Source organism: Schistocerca nitens, chromosome 2 (genome assembly GCF_023898315.1).
Source record: "Schistocerca nitens isolate TAMUIC-IGC-003100 chromosome 2, iqSchNite1.1, whole genome shotgun sequence".
Taxonomy (NCBI): Eukaryota; Metazoa; Arthropoda; class Insecta; order Orthoptera; family Acrididae; genus Schistocerca; species Schistocerca nitens.
In genome coordinates, this window is record NC_064615.1 from 627,023,959 (window position 1) to 627,042,105 (window position 18,147).

At 38.9% G+C, this 18,147-nt stretch overlaps 1 protein-coding gene across 1 annotated transcript in view; it reads left to right on the top strand.

Annotated features, from left to right (window-relative positions):
• The window catches only part of LOC126236719 (ras-related protein Rab-40C), a 42,790-nt gene extending 25,401 nt beyond the window's left edge, over nt 1–17,389 (top strand). Inside the window, exons 3-4 of the mRNA XM_049946242.1 lie at nt 13,047–13,269; nt 15,585–17,389. Coding sequence (XP_049802199.1) covers nt 13,047–13,269; nt 15,585–15,919 — 558 coding nt within the window. The 3' untranslated portion in view covers nt 15,920–17,389. The remainder of the gene's footprint in view (nt 1–13,046; nt 13,270–15,584) is intronic.
• The last annotated feature ends 758 nt before the right edge of the window (nt 17,390–18,147 follow it).

The following is an 18,147-nucleotide window of genomic DNA, read 5'->3' on the forward strand; positions in this document are numbered from 1 at the left end:
CACACACACACACACACACTCTTTTATTCGGAAAATGTTTGGCAACTCAGTGCCGGACTGGAGCTGCATCAACCTACTCATTTCATTAGATATAGTTGTAATTTTCTGAACAATTGCTGCTTAATAAGTGACAGCGACAGTGTCTCTCATCGTTTACTTCGTTGGAAACCTGCTTCTCTCTGCCCTAGCCTATACTATAGCAATGAGTGATTGCTCACATTCTTGATACCTCACTGGACGTGCTAATGCAACTGTAGCCAAAGATTCAAATCCCGCTGGAAAAGTATGTTTCAAGTCAGATGGTTTTGCTCCTCCCGTACTGTCATTGAAAACGATCACAACGGAATTAAGTATAGATATCCTATGAAACCCTTGAGTTCATACTGTGGTGCTGTGAAGATGAAAAAAGTAGTTTTTCACAATTATCAGATGACAGATGGAATTTGTCATATTCCACTAATTATGATTGCATTATTAACTGTTGATTCACAGGCGCTTTACTGCCGCTTATTGTAACTGTTAATTGAATGTTAGAGCTGGAAGAATAGAAACATCAAATTTTCGCCTTATGGAAGGTTCGAATTCACCCTAAGTCTTCACGTTTCGAACAAAGGCGGAATATCCGTCAGGAAAGCTGACAACAATAAGACAGGCCATGCCTGTCTTCTGGTGGATGTGCCAATGACAGTGATCTCAATAACAAAATTGTACAGCAAATATACATTGCCAACTCAACCACTGGAGAAGTTCCAAAACTGTGAATCGCGTCTGGTGAATACGTTTTCAAGGTTTCTGTCCGATTAACTCAGTAAAACACAAATAATTGCCGCAGTCATAAATTTATGACATTTAGTTTGCATTCAGTGGATCGATGTATTACAAGTAATTGCACTCTAGCCCCTAAACCTAGTTACAGAAATGCGAATAAGACTCATTGACATATAATGAGGATCTCTGTGACCGACGAGTTACTTCCTTGATGGCACAGAACTATCCTGCTAAATTCACTTGACATTATCGTGTCATTTCAATTTAATAGTGATTTTCGCTTGAGACGTGACATAAGGATATCAGTTAATCCTTCCGAGTCCACGAAAGTCGTTCCACATGGGAAGTACAACTACTATCGCCTCTTATGTTGCGGTTTATCTGCCACAGCGCTTACTGGGTCAATAAGTAAGTGGAAGACACCGCGCCTATTCGCTAGCTCGTAGGTAACGTGCTTACTTGTCAGGTGCATGCTGCTTCTGTTCGCCTTTCGAGCCTCGCCGAAAGCTAGATTTTTAATTGTTTTGTAGCAGAGCTACAAGCAGGCAGATACAAATTCAATGAGGGAATCGTAAGACAACGCTCTAGCAAAATTCGTCTTGCTTCTTTTAGTAACCCTTAGTGTCAAAGCGAAAACCTTGAAGTACTGCTAAATTCATAATGCCACGTTTTTGTTTCTGCCGACATATTTTTTGTTGTTGTGGATACATAATTTTGTCTATGAACTGCCACATTTTCATAATACTTGCGAAGCAAATCATGTGAAGTAACACTTCACCAACTTGTTGGGAAGGTGGAAAAAGCACTACCCTTTCTGGATGCTCTCTGTCTCTTCCTGGATGTCGAGTAATATGACCTTCGAGTAAATAGTTAGAAATGAAGAACCTAGTGGTGAATGAACTCATAGATGAGCTGAATGCGGGAGACTACTCTTGAAAATAATAAGTAGACGATCTACTCACAGTAAGACTTAGAAAATTTGCTAGTATTGTTAAACCTATGTGCAGTGAACATCATGAAAAAGTATTTAAAGACGAGCCCCACGAAAACTGGTGTAGTATTATTTATGGGGAAGTATGTCCAGCGCACATACTGAAAAAGTATGTTTCTCGATGAAACTTTAGAGAGGGTTGTAGTGTATCTAGGGGTAGCCCTGGATGGAAAATTATTATGAACACCTCACATAAAGAATATTTTCCACTGTGAAAGATAATATTACAAGCACTAGAAGCTGCTGTAGGGTAAACTGGGGTCTAAACCCAGTACGTACTGGATATACATCCCTGCAAAAAGACCAATTATAATTTATTGGCCTATAATATGAACAAAGTCGAACAGAAGGTGGCTGCTAGGGAATCTGGCAAAGTGCAGAGACTGGCCTGCTTTCACAAACAGATGGAATTAGCAGGATATCCACTCTTGCAATGGATACTATGCTAGACATGCCCGTCTTACACCTGTGGCTTAAAATGGAGGCAGCGGTAGGGATATAAAGGCTAAAAATTGGAAATAACTGGATATAGTTAGAATATACGGAATCCCAAATCAGGAAGGCGATGGCTGGGGAAATGCCGACTAACAACACAATAACTTCTAGCTGTTTCAATAAACTTTGCCATGTAACAGTTGGAGGCAGAGATCAGTGGAAAAACGAACCACAACACCGTGCAGGAGACATAATATAGTGGTTTACTGACAGGTCGAAAACAGATGAAAGTACCAGATCTGGTGTACTGCCTAGAATCTCTTTAAGCAAGATGGCCACAGTATTACACGTTTTTTTCTGTCAGCGTGTGCACGGAGGAAAATTAGAGTAGACCCTACAAAAATCGTAGCATCTACTTTTATTCAGACACCCAAGCATCTCTGAAATCTGTATCAGCCCCTGCAACTAGATCGAAGGTCGTTGCAGAATGCCATGAAGCATTTTCTTTCGGACATGTCCGAAAGAACAGACACCACACATATATCCATATCCAGGGTGTTTCAGGAGGAATAGTACATATTTTCGCAGGTGGTAGTACAGACAAAAAGCTTCCATATAAATGCGTCCACTTTTTATTGAGTACAGAGATGCAGTTGTTACTACGTAACTCTAACAAACTCAAAGCAAAGGCAAATGATGACGTTCAAAGTTCATTCTCAAAAATTCACCAACCAACTTCAATGCACATTTCACTTCTCTTGATAACACCTCGTGTAGCCTTACTGAGGTCGTCTTTGCGTTCTTTTATGAGGGCTGCACTATTCATAAACCGAACGATCAAATCGGCTCTTGGGTTTACCTTTTATTTGTAGACTTCGCCTTTAACCATCCACGCAGGTAAAAATCCAAAGAGATAAGGTCCGAGGACCTTGAAGGCCAAGAAAAGTGTCATATCTAATGATCCACCTTCCGGGAAATGAATGTGCAGAAGCCCCGTCATGCTCGAGGAACGTATGCATTCTTGTAGCCAAATGAACCTGCATCTCAGTTCTTACAATAGTGCAACAGGTGCGTACTGGTTAGATGTAACTGAAGAGAGACTCCAACTCGTCTTGAGGTTAAGGGCGAATCCCAAGCGCATGGCCACGAACAATTGGGAGCGGAAACTTAATGTCATCGGAACCTTGTTGAAGGACCATGACATACGATTGTTAGACCGACTGCAGAAAGTTCACTTTATAAATACAAACATACTTAGCAAAATATATCATGTCGCAGCAGCCTTACCGATACTGCAGGTCGCTGCACATAAAACATTAGCTGTAGCCTCTTGGTATGTGTGGAAACAAAATATCTTCAAAGTATCCCTCCACACGGCGACTTTGCAGAGGCAAAATGGAGGACTTGGAATTAAAGACGTGCTTTTAAACTAATACATGCCACTAAGACAAGCATCACAAAACTTCTGTTCCTCTCGTTAGATCCTGGAGATAGGAACGCTCCTGTTAATGTAGCATGCCAGCCTAGATTATGTCCCAAAGCAATATGGCGAATGGAGCTGTATAAGACTTCCACTAGCACAAACCAACACTAGAACCGTCTATGATTATATTACCACACATCGTCTTCACAAACCAATTCCGGTAAATTAACCTACAAAACTGGACGAACGTCTGGAAAAATATCAACAATAAAATTCTACCAACTAGAGTCAGTGCCGTATGGTGCGACGTTGTAAACGAAACCATATCCTCAGCGGAACGATTATGAAAAATCAAATTGAGACCATCTCCATACTGCGACAAATGTCGGCTTGTAGAAACTGTAGAGCACATCTTCTTATGTGCAAATAGAATCAGAATTTGGAACTGGACTAGGAAGAAATTAGCACTATCAACAGAACCGCAGAAAGTCATATACCGATAACTGAAGCTTTACAACCCGACTGGAAATGTTACCCGTCCGCAAAGAATAACAGTTATTCGTGGCTTATGGGACAGTTTGTGTTTTACGTCGTAACAAACAGAACTTAGAAGAGTACATGTTTTATATCGCAGAAGAACATTTTAGGCTGAAGAAGAATAACAAATATAAGGAATGGTTTCAAATTTTTTTAATCTATTGCTTTATGTGGGTTACGAAGAGGTGGACAGTTTTTTTGATTAGAAGTAGAATAATATTCTTTCACTTTTTTTTTATTCCTGGAATATTCTTTTACGTTGGTTCTAAAATCAGAACTGTTCTAATTTGGCAAAACCCCTCCGGCTCCGAAATTTTTTTCATTTGCGGAAAAAAAAGGCTTCCTTACAGACCTCATAAGCATCCAGTGCAAAATAACTTAAATTGTGAATATATTTCTGTGTGAATATTTATGTATTTTTCCGTCACCCTTTTCACCGTTATAAGTTAATGTTCTACAAGGAGCGCACGCCATTGGAGGCGGCAATCTGTAATTTATTTTACCTTAATTACTACTTCAATTTCTTTCCACAGTTTAAAGGTATATATGGGTACAAACATGGAATACATGGGAATAATGCAGCTGCTCAGTGACAGGTATGGGGGAGGCATTGAGGCCAGGCCTCGGATCTTCGACCCCTGCCCTCTTTGCCTCCGCCTACCTGGTGCTGAAAGTCTTCTCATTATTTTTTTAAAAAATAATAGTGCAGTGATCAGCATGTCTGTCTAGTAAGCAGAAGGCCCAGGTTCGAAGCCCAGTCGGTCACAAATATTCATCTGCCGTCTTAGCTGTATTTCAACGGGCTGTGACAGTGTGGACGTCGGTCCTTCGATATTTAAGATGCAATTGTTTCTTGAGGCAATAGAGGCGATTTGCGAACATTTGTCTTGCCATCAGTGTAACGGGACTTCAACGGCATCCAACCCTTAGTCATTGCTTTGTGCCGGCGCTAACCCATGTCATATATATGCGAATCAGATTCTAGTTCTTATTTAGTCAATAACGAATGGTGAGTAATAAGTATGCCTGCCGGGGTAGCCAAGCTGTTCTAGGCGCTACAGTCTGGAACCGCGCGACCGCTACGATCGCAGGTTCGAATTCTGTCTCGGGCATGGATGTGTCTGATGTCATTAGGTTAGTTAGGTTTAATTAGTTCTAAGTTCTAGTGGACTGATGACCTCAGAAGTTAAGTCCCATAGTGCTCAGAGCCATTTGAACCATTTATGAAGTATACGAGTATTTACGTACAGTAGAAGCAGGATTGCAGCGAACTGATCCCTTAACCAAGTGCTACATAGAGTACCTATGTAATGAGTCATTCCAGCTGCATAGCTGAGGGTAATATTTGTTAAGCAATTCATTGCAGAATTAATGTAATACCCGCACGATGATCTCTGTAGTCATACTGTATCATTAGCAGCCTGCGAATGGATTACTATGTTCGTTAAATCGGATTACTCAAGCTGAGGCCAAATAAAGAGAAGCGATGCCGCCACAACACCATCTTTACTTAAGTAGGTAGTCAGCGCTAAATTATGTGTGCCACCATTAACGTTACTGTAAGCAGTTTGACAGCATAACACCAACACAACTACTGACAACCTGAGCCATATCATCACGCAGTTGTAATACGCAGTGGCCGAGCGGTTCTAAGCGCATCAGTCTGGAACCACGTGACCGCTATGTTCGCAGCTTCGAATCCTGCCTCGGGCATGGATGTGTGTGATGTCCTTAGCTTAGTTAGGTTTAAGGGGACTGATGACCTCAGAAGTTAAGTCCCATAGTGCTCAGAGCCATTTGAACCATTTTTTTGTAATTGGCGGTGATTACAAGTTGCTGATGTTTGTCAAGAATAGCGTAAAGCGCCTCTGAAGTTCCATTTGCATTACGCCTAGGACGGAGAGAATCCTAAATAACAGTAATAGGTCACCCAGCGAAGAGAAGAGTCCACGTATTGTCTCAAATTCTTGCAGTCTGATATTAAAGCAGTTCCCGATAGTTTCACACTAACGGATTCTTTTGGCTATCGGAATACTCATCTGGGAATCATAAAAGTTTAATTGCTAGAACGCTCAACTACCTTAATAACACCTCATTCTGGATTGATTACGACTAGGAAAGCGACGTTTCCATCCATCTCCTGACGTCTTACTGAATGAAGTCTGAAGTGCTCGCACAGTTGTATTGCCTGCCGCATGGATTCTGTGAAGTGTTATGGCAGCTGGCAGTCATTGCTGAATACAGACATTTGCAAATATCCCCACTGCTTTAGGGGAAATCGTCTTTGTTGCATTTTTTCCATACCGTAATTAGCACAATAACATAAGGCTTGTTCTGCTGAAGAACTTGATGCCCACAAGTCCTTAAATAAGAATCTCCCAGAGAGAGTAATGCATGAAAGGAGACAGTCTCTTGGACAAAAGAATGGACAGCTCCCTGATTTTTGCGTTTCCGATAGCGCCTACGATAAGAATCTTGTGTCATATTATGCTTCACAAACTTAAACTGTTTGTTTTTTTACTTCATACTAAAATAAAAGTTATGATATGAGAAGAGGAAATGACTGATATGCTTCTCAGGAACTTTAGTTTTTCATGTTTTTTTCTCACTTCATACTAAAACAAGGGCGTTAATATGAGAAGAGGAAATGAAATATACGCTTCCAAGACATAATATTTCCTTGTGTGCTACTACTGCATACATGAAAGCCCTGCAGTTAATTTTCGTATGTTGGATAAATTTTGGTATCACCTCACATTCCTTTGTGAGAAGGTTCCTATTTTCTTGGGATTCAAATAGAGTGGACATTTCATCACTGGTTAATATTCTGATGACTAATGACATGATACCCGTTGCAATTGCTCCATGGCACCTGTGAATAGAGTCTCACGGTGGTTACCATAAGAACACGTAGGCAGTGATATCCGCTCACTGCAGTCAGAGCCAAGGTGATTTCTTTCCGTTTACGGCGAAGCGTCTGCTGCAGTGTCCACGCTCAGCCAACATAAACAAATCGTGGAAGCATTGGGCACTGCTAATCGCTGCACTTGTCGCGAGCCTCGACAACAAGAGCGCACTGTCTCTGCTAACGATACTATGGAGTTAATACATCTTACTTAATGTAACGTAATATGCAGGTCGTGGGTTGGGTAAAAATTCAGTTTGTAACTTCCCATCGCATTAAAATACTTTACAGTCATATTTGAATAGGAATAGGCTCTGAGCACTATGGGACTTAACATCTATGGTCATCAGTCCCCTGGAACTTAGAACTACTTAAACCTAACTAACCTAAGGACATCACACAACACCCAGTCATCACGAGGCTGAGAAAGGTCAAATTTGATGCAATATTTATTGTTGGTTGTCTCTCTAATGTTAATAGTATTGATTCAGATTGTGCGTGAACACGAAAACACACACACACAGTCATTGATTCCAGTGAGGGTGACAACTACTGTGTGTTGAACAACACACGCACCAGTCAATTCCTCAGTTGGCGTCGAGTGGGTGACATTTTTCAATTACCTTGCATTGCAAGAATTGTAAGGAGGAGACTGAAAGTAAATGGACTTGTATCTAAAGAGCTGCGACAAAGCAAAGCTTGACCGACTATCAGATAATTGTCCACATGGGTTTTGTGGACGAGTATACTTTTAGTAACCAACTCACCCACGATCATTACGTAAGATTTGTCGAAGGCGTAGGGGCATTGTTTTCATTAAGTCGTCGACAGTGTAGCGTGATGGTTTACTTCCCACCATACGTTTTCTATATTCGTCCAAAGGTCGCTTGCATTTGTAGGTCCACATGGCAATGACCTTGTTACCTCTGCCCACATATTCTCTATCTGGTTGATGATCGGTGATTGTGGAACAAATGGCAACAGCTTTATCCTCTCTTGGCCCTGAAACCAATCTCGCACTGCTCTGCTATGATGGATCGGGCTCTGCTCCTGTAAATAAACTATTATCTCGTTCGTTCATATATTTATATTTAAATAAAATGTTAGTAATAAACACATGGTATTATTATTTATCACATTGTTTAAGAATTCAGGCCCTGTCATAAATAAGTGATCTAGATTCAACCGTCCGATTAAGAATGTGGTTTACCCATGATGAGAGTCGTATTCGGATATCCACATTAAGCCTGACTGGCTGAATCCGATTAGAACGATCTGGTATCGAAATGAAATTACAGAAATCGGATAATTTGAATGTCTGTATTGCAACAATGCTGCGCACCTAAATTCCTATGATGGAGTAACAGGTAGCAACTGCCCAAGAAAAAGTTAGAAATATGTCTACTAGCAGCAATGTAACGTAATGATAACCCATATCTATGTGATGGAAATACTGAGTCGAACAATGCACATCTATTTCAGTGGTGGGATTTGCTGATGACATAATGACAATAATAATAATAATAATAATAAGACCAGACATAACGTCTGAGAAAAGAAAGAATAATAATAATAATCCCGTGGGGCCGATAAGGGAAACCCTCCCCCATATGGGTGGTACCGAGGAAATCAAATACTTGGGGTGAACCAAATACTAACACAATCCTCAACGACTACTCAATCCGTTGAACTCAAAATCCACGCAAGTCTGAGTGAAAACCACCGCTACTCTGGTCACCGTCTGTTAGGTCAATGAGCTCGGCTGAAAATATTTGCTTCCCAAGGCTTCAACACCCTCTGGTCCTGTCCGGTCCTGGAATCACCCAGGCCAAACCAATGAAACACAAGCAAACATGAACTGTGCAAACAGTCGACAGGCGGCAGTTGGAATTTCGGATTCTGGGGAGGCCAGGTTAGCACGGCAGAGAATATCGAAGATCTCTGGTAAATTACCCTACAAGCAGAAAACATGCATTTGAAAACTAAACATCGGTACATTGGTCCAAGCACAAAAACTAAATAATCTCACAAAAGAAATCGACCAACAAAAAATTCTCATCCTTGCTCTTCACGAACCACGACTCACTGACTGTGAAACCTTGCATTACAGAAACCATTGCATCTTCAAGAGCAAAATACAACAAAAGGTAGCGAAAGGCGTACCAATCTTCGGCATTGCTTTTCTCGAACACAGATCTATCATCAGTTCTATCAAAGAAATCACAGCCATCACCAGTCGACTTACGACTATGCTCATTCAGAGCCCCAGTAAAAAATATACACTCATCAATGCACATGCCCCCACCAACAACGAAAATAAGAAAAACACCAAAAATGTCGAAAAATTCTGGAACACACTCGAAAATACTCTTAGCAAAATTCACCAAGACGATGTGAAAATACTAATGGGAGACTTCAACTCTCTATTTGGAACGGAAAAAACCTGTAGAAAAATCATTGGTACAAATTCAATATACCGAAACGCTTAGACCAACGGCACACGTCTGACTGACATTTGCCAACAATTCAACTACAAAAGGATATCTTCCCACTTTAGAAAAAACCAGTTCCCAGGAAACATGCTTGGCTACCAGGTGCAAGCTGCTTTCGTTCGCCTTTCGAGACTCCCTGAAAGCCAGATTTTTAATTCTTTTGTAGCTGAGCTACAAGCAGGCAGATACAAACTCAATAAGGGAATCGTAAGATAACGCTCGAGCAAAATTCGGCTTGCTACTTACAGTAAGCCTTAGTGTCAGAGCGGAAACCTTACGATACTCCCAATTTCATAATGCCACTTTTGTTTTCTGCCGACATATTTTTTGTTGTTGTGAATACATAATTTTATCTATGAAATGCCACATTTTCATAATACTTGCGAATGATACAGGAAATGAAGTAAATACAGATCTTTTCGAAGTTAAAAGTCGGTAATATTCTACTAATTCATGTTAAAGTAGGCTCAATCGTCTTACAGACACATAATGCTTTATTAAGATAGATTGCCATCGTGATGTTTCTGTAGTAAGCTGAATTTAATTTGTATTAGTACAGTGAATATTTTAATTGCATTTTCCATTAATTTACTAATCGCAACATTAATCATCAAAGTGAAATTAATCAGCTGCCGAATTTCCTTTCACCATATCTACAACAATCTGACTATGCTAAAGTTGTTTGCAAATTCTACGCCTGTAGAAACCCACTGGTTCTAACGATGTCATTAAACCAGTGTAGTTTTAAAAGTATTTTCGTCTAGAAATGAATTGTCTTGACGGTTGATCGATCAAGACCGGGAAAGGTAAAATTTTACGAATATATGACGAGAGGGACAAGTTCTTGAGAGAGAACTTCCCTATCAATACAAGTGTCTGAGAGACGACTTTCCTATCAATCTCCTAGATAGTTTTGTTTCCCAAATCAACAGAGTGAGTTATCATGCAGTAGCACAGGTGATTTAGTTTTGTTGCTCGACTTTCTTACACTGCGAACGAAAGGTCTCAGTTGTTGACAACAAATTCCAGCTGTGTTGCACACACCCCTTGGGGCACAATTCGTAGACCAAAACACACTTATGGAGCTATCAAATGTAAAATATCATGTTCACACTACACTTTACTCTAGTCTTCGTCTTTTGGTGGGGCTCAGCCTTTCATTTCTTCTTAGGAAGTTAACGATAAGGGCATCATAACACCTCACCAGTAACAGTACTGGATAGGAATGCTCAATGAGCGACCTCATGACGTTCAGTTATAGTCACTCCGTTGATTTTTGTTGTTTCGAATTAGAGCATGCAGTACTCCTACACCAGACTTCTGAACTTCGCCTGTTCAATGCAAATGTCGCATGATGGTAAAATGGTAATCTGTCACATATATCAGTAGTCGAGACTTTCTTAATGTGGAAAATCATTCATGCCAGAACGATCTTTGTTGAAACAAGAATATCTTTTTCTGGCGTATTTTTGCCAAAAGCACTCACTCCACACACAGTTCAAATCTTTCTAGCTGCCTCCTCTACATTCACCCCTCTGTTATACTAAAGTAAGCGTTGTGTTGCAGATGTTACACCTTTTTCCACCTGCGACTCATTTTTACAATGCTTAACTGTAGTTCACAATTTTCGAGTATGCAAAACCCAATGCTTAACTGCAAGATGATAACTAGAACTTCAAATTCGAAAATGGCATTGATACATGCACTGACAGCATGGTTCCGCCTTCAAATGGGCGGCACCGGATTTCAGGCGGCGTCTGGCCAGTGGCCGGTAGCCGCTGCAGCACGAGGAAACGCTCGAGTGTTAGCTGGTATGATCGCGACGCAGCCACGAGCTGTCCTGCGGAATTGTTTCTGGAACACTTGTTATTGTGGGTGGGTATAATGTTAAGCGAATTGTCTTCGATGTTCAACTAGACTCATAACTTTAGACCGAGATGTGGAAAAAAAAAAAAAAAAGAAACTGTTGGACGCGAACATGCGACTCTAAGTTTAGAATGCACGACGGTTACCGCAAGACCACGGGCTCACTCCATCCATATCTACTCGGAAGTAGATAACACTTCCTCCTAACACTTCCCCATCTTACAGTGTTGCCAGATTGTGCAGATGGTCGGACTTAGAGTTGTCAGGGGCGGTCAGTTTTATTGGCCACCTTAAGTGAACGACTCTGACTTAGTCTCTGTGGCGGGCGGCCGGCGGTCAGTTTTTATGTCTAAGACTGTACATGGGTGGGACGTGAAGCCAGGCTCGTAGTATTTGGACAACAGATGTTTTATGCAGGAATCCCAGCAATTTTTTTTTTTAAGGGGTGACAACAACTAGTTTGAAAGTGGGTGGATGACATTAGAAAACGTGGGAGGAGCATGGATGTGTTTAGCTGAAGACCACAACTAGAAAAAGTGTAGAGCAAGCTTGTATCCATAAGTGAATGTAAAATGACTAATTATTATGAAAAAAAAAACTTTTCATACACCACACGAGAGAGAGAGAGAGAGAGAGAGAGAGAGGGAGAGAGAGGGAGAGGGGGGGTGGGGGATATTGTTCTCTCCCAATGCTGTGCCTTAACCACTTTGTGTAGTGATCGTCCAGTGGAATGGGTAGTGCAACACAATGCAGAAGAGGTGTGAGACATCCATGTTACGGTCGTGGCACAGGATATCTGGAGTTAGGGGGAACATCACAAAGAAAACAAAATAAGGAAATAATTCCAGAGACAATAGCCAGTAAGCTGACAGCGACGTTCACTGGTTAACAAACAATCCTAATGATGTTTTATGCTCTGATCCACAATTTTATAACACATAAGGGACATTTTAATTTATTTTGTCACTAATTTGAGGTGTCTGTCTCAGATATGAATGGTATTGATGTAACTACCTTTCTTGTGGCCATTAATCTCTTATAATCATTACTTCTGTTATACACATGAAATGGTGCATCTTTATTCAATAGTGAGAATTGACTCAGGTTTGAGTGCTACTCGTAAAATTCGTGACACCTATATTCAGGTGTATTGATTATGACTCATTTGAGTTTCCAGGATTGTTGTGAGCATCAAAAATATGTGACATACCATTGTGTGGAAGATTAAAATACATAATAGAACTGTAGAACATGTAGCACATGCTTCTTACAAAAGTGAATTGTTTTTATGAAACTTCAGAGTACCCTCGTAGCTGTATTGGAACCAAGCTAAGCGGAATATATTCAAAATTATTAAAGTTTATGAAATTGATATTAGGTTGTAGATGGACACAATGCAACAAATGCTACTTGATAACAACAGCATTAAAAGACTGTACAGCATACTGTCACATGTAATTAGATTGAACGCTCTATAGGTAATCCCTTACAATGTTCCCATTTGTCACCCGACTTATTGATATTTAATATCCATCAGTGGTCCTTACTTTTGTTTTGTTTATTTTTTGTTATCTTGTTGCAGAAATATTTCATACCAGTCCATATTCATTAATTTATTTTTGTTGATAGCATGCTCCAGGTGTTCCAAAAGTACTTGTTGGCAACAGGCTTCACCTGGAATTTAAAAGACAAGTGGATGCAAGGGATGCAGAAGCTTATGCAGCAAAAAACCGAATGGCATTTTTTGAAGTTAGTCCACTTTGTGATTTCAACATTCGTGAAAGTTTCAGTGAGCTTTCTAGAATGGCTTTGCACCGTAATGGGATGGAGAGACTGTGGCGATCAAATAAAGGTATAGTTTTAATTTGTATAATTTTATCATTTTTCAGTCAATAAGTTTTGTTTAATGAGTTGTATACTATGTAGGTGCAGATGAATTGAATTCTGTGAAAATTATTTAAATTGCATATGTAATATATACTACACTTGAGTGAATATTGGAATTGGAAAACAAATCCAAGCTACTGCTTTGGTAATCAATTAAAAATGGATTATAGTAATTTAGTTGTTTCATTGTGTTTTCTGCTATAGAATTTGGCTTCAGTATTTGGCTGTATAACCTGAATACCAAGTTTTGGACTTTTTACTTGCTTCCTGCCAAATTATGTTACTGTGGGATTACTACCATTTCTTTTTCTTCTTTCCTTGCCCCCACCCCTTCCCTTCCTGGTTTGTTGTTTGTTCTCATTTTACTTTATTTATTTTCCCACTGTAATGGCAGATAAAAGGATAGAAAGGTGAAAAGACTTACTATTCTCAAACACTAAAATAACCACAAGAAATAAAAGTTTCAAAACTGGGGTCTTATTTCCTACAAAATCTGAGAACAGTAATTACATGAAAATGTTGAGAGGGAGAGAGATAGAGAGAGAGAGAGAATTGCAGCTGTCATCAGTAAACAAATGCAAGTAAAATGAGGAGGAGGGGAAAATCTCATTAATGAAAATGCAAAGGCTCACACGCCCTCCTCCCCACAAAAGAGTATCATAAAAAATAAATAACGGAAGCTAAAGCTGACAAGTGTTAAAACATTCATACCTTCTTCAGAGAAGAGGTAAAGAATGCAGTGGCACTGAAGCATTTGTCACCCTTTAGAATATATTTTTTTTTTTTTTTTATTTCTGCCAGTAGTTTTGACTGACTCATCAATTCTATCACTTATTGCAATATGCTTTCACCAGTCAGCCCAACGGCATCACCATTAAAATTGTTGCAATTTAACTGAAGTGATAGAGGAGATGGTTAAGAGAGAGACCAGTTTTGTGGGGGGTACAGATTGGAATTCTCATCTGATCATTTTGATTTAAATTTCCTGTGATTTCTTGGGACTACTTACGGGGAATGATCAGACACGCCTCAAAGGACAGGACTATATACTCCCACCATATTTATATTTGACAAAACACTTAGCAACAGCATATGGGATTTTTCCAGTGAAGTTAGTTTATATGTAGCCCTTTAACCCTTTCCACTCTAAATATGAGTGGTGCTCAGCATTGTGAATTTTGTTTTCCACTCCGACTGTGAGCCTCATTCGACATGATTTTTCATAGCACTCACATGCTCCATTGTCGAACCTGACTGTAAAAGGCATCAATGGTGCATAGTACTGCCCTCTAAGGAAGCCTTTGTTAAATCGGTGACAAACTGTAGTAGCTGTATGACAAGAAAGGTTGTAATGATGTTCATGTTAGCTGGCACAAAATGGCTAGTTCCTCACCCACACTCAATTTCTGAGGGAGAGATTGTAGAGCTTTCAGAGGAATGTCTAAATGGTAACAAGAGTGACAAAGATTTTGATGACAGTGATTCACTTGTAAACAGTTCAAGTGAAACAACTATGGAAAAAGTCAAGCCAGAACAGTTTCATAAAATATCACACAATGAAGAGTTTTGTACTGTAATGCTTATGTTAATACATTTTAATTAAAGTGCACTTTTTGTTTTAATGTATACTGTAACTGTTAGTCAGTTGCCTCATTTGTTCCACAAAGAGACTCAAGCAATTCTGTGTGGTGTGCTAACTGCCCAGGAGGTGGTGATTTAAATAAGATGCCCTGTGTCTGAGTTACCGAGTGCAAAGGGTTGATTCCCTTTCCATTTTTTCTCTTTTATTTATTTATGTTGAACTTTTTTCTTTCTCCCTTCCATCTATCTCTTGCATAGAACAATTTTTGATTCACGTTTCTTTAATTTGAACTTTAATGTATTACACATTCACCACAGGCTTTTCCTTCATGTTTAACTCTCATCTTTGATTTACCAAGTACATAAAACTCATGATTACTTGCACACTTTAATTTTAATCTTGGCTGTTACTTCCTCTTCATTTCGTGAACCCTGTTCTGCCTGATGCATTGTTTGAAGAGATTTTACCTTTCCGCTGGAGTAGGTGCATATATCCTGTCCCTTTCATGTTCCTCTTAATTATCCTGCCAAAAGAGAAAATTCTGAAATTGAAAGACTTAACAGCATTTTCAAACTTGTGCTTATAAGAGCCAAGGTCCAATCATTTTTACTTTGTTATTTGGTAAGTAGACTGTACTGATATTACGACTTTCAATTGTAATACATTCATATGCTAAGAATGAAATATTTGTCTTTCAGTCCTAAGCTTACAGGAGCTATGCTGCCGTGCTATAGTGGCTCGAACGACTGTCTACAGCATTGATCAGCTCCCACTTCCAACATCTGTCAAATCACATCTGAAGTCTTATGCTATGACAACTTACACAACAACATCAATGCAACATCGATACTTGTTAAATCACAGAAGCTTAGGAGGCAGCAAGGGTGTTATTTCATCCCATCACAAAAAACTAAAGTTTGTGGTTGGCACTTCTCCAGGAATAGCTTCTCCTTCCTCATCAATGGGCTCTCCACCAGGAGTTGACTCAACACGAACAAGTTGTACAGGGCGCAACTCTTGTATAATTTCATAAAATGCTCCCAGTCTGTGAACATTGTATGTGGAAGTGTGCTACAACTTGTAAATAGTCCTTTTATACTGTGTATGTGATTGTGTTGAATGTGGAGTAGTAATTTCAGTGTACCCACTATTTTATAATGTATACATTCAGAATATTGAAAGATTTTGATAGATTTTATCATCTGCCCTATTGATTTATTATTTTTGAATGTAAACATGTTTTAGTAAGTGGTAACTGTCTCCATTAAATGAAATGTGACTACTGAAAAGAAAAATCTGTAAGATATGTTTTGGAAATTTTATCCTTTGAACTGATTTTTACGTCTCCACTGATAGTATCATCTCTTATGGTTATTTCAGCAAGTAAGAAATTCTGCAAATGCCCTTCTTGGACCAAGTAAAAGTTGATTATTAATATTGATATGGCATTCTTTTTAACAAAAATGTGACATGAGGGAGTATGTTTTGTAACCACTACTTTTTCAGAGACATCTTGCTTATAAGGAACTATTTAACTGAAAGTATAGTATTGAATGTAAGTGCAGTTTTGAGTGATCATTTTGTGAAGAGACTGTGAAAGTTTCTTAGAATTTCCTCTTTTAAAATCCATCCATGTAACAGTTTTTGCATTTGTATATTTGAGCACTACCGTCCATTGCTGTGTTAACTACCATATTAGTTGTAGAAATTGCTTTTCACATCATCAGGGTATTTTTGTTGTATTGTAATGACTTACTGAAAGTTTATTTGTCTATGGATACATTTACTGATCTGTGTCTTATAAATGTGTCTACTGCAAAAATATTGATGTTATAATTGAATATTCTGTGCTGTTTTCTGGGTCACAAAATTTCACTGCATAACTTTGGACTTCTCCTGTTCTTTGATTTTTGAAGTCAGGAGAGACTGGTGGGGAGGGGGGGGTGGAGGGAAGGGGGAACAGACCTTAAGGGCATGTATAAAACACATTAGACCTGAACTGTCACACATTGACTTCTTTTTTCCCAATGGTACCTTGTTTGAGTGACACTCTGTTTATGAATGCAGGAGAAGTTTTTCCATAATTAGAAGTGCTTTTTAAAAAGCTGTTTTTAGTTTGTATAAAAATCTGTGAAATATTTCACTTTCACATTGTGTAAATAACCCTTCCAGCCCAGCTGTTATATTATGTAATATTCTTGTTTTTTATTATTTTTTCTAATGTACAGTTCTGTTGTTTATTTATGAAAATGGAGAACAATATTTTTAACTTATTGAACATGTTTTATTATTTATTACATCCAGAATCTTAGGTGCATACTTTGATAAACAATGTCAAAACTGTAAGGAAGAATTATTTTGTGTTGTGACTTTAATACTTCCTTGTAGATATGACTGCCAAATGTGGCAATTCTCCATTCATTTGTTAGTAACAATGTTTTGTTTTACTTGTACATAACAAACGATATTTTATGAAAATACAGTTTTTATTAAAGTACTCATATTTTGGCGTAAACTGCTTAGCATAAAAAAAAAGCCCCTTTATAGATAATGGGTTTCTGACCAAATGGTTAATCTCCTTTTCCATACTGTCTGTAGCTGTGCAGAATTAATTCATTAATTACACTCACTATCTTGATTCTGCCCGTTGTCCTGTTTCCTTTGATCCCTCCTTAATTTTGTGAGGAGTCAGTGGTTCAAATGCCTGTCCTTCATCCAAATTTAGGCTTTCAAAAACTTAATAGGCTTTCAAAAACTTAAAGGAGTAAATATAACACAGTTGGGCTGTAGCATCAGCACAATGTAGCTGTATGCATATACATTTGTTTTTGTTAGTCTCATAGTTCCTATGGACACTGGAATTCTAACTTTTAATTTACAGCATGTGCTTTTCCACAGTTCAGTGCATTGATTATATTGTTAGTTGTTACCTTTACTCCTTTCATTTTTGGTGTTCCACCCAGCACTTTACAGTTTTTCATTGAGTCAGGTTTCCCTTTCTTTCCTTTAATGACATCAGATATAATGAAGATGTTCCTTGTGAAAACTATGACCAGTTTCCTCTCCATTTTTATTGTATGCAAGCTTGCAGATTCAACCTAATGCTGTCTTTCTCAGTGGGTCATTAAACTCACTGTCTTTCTTGCTTCTATTTTGCCACTTCATTGAACATTAGAATCACAAAGCTAGCGATCTCTTACTGTTGGTTGGTTAGTAGACATTTTTGCATTTATTATTTTGTTGCAGTTCCCTCTCTATCTG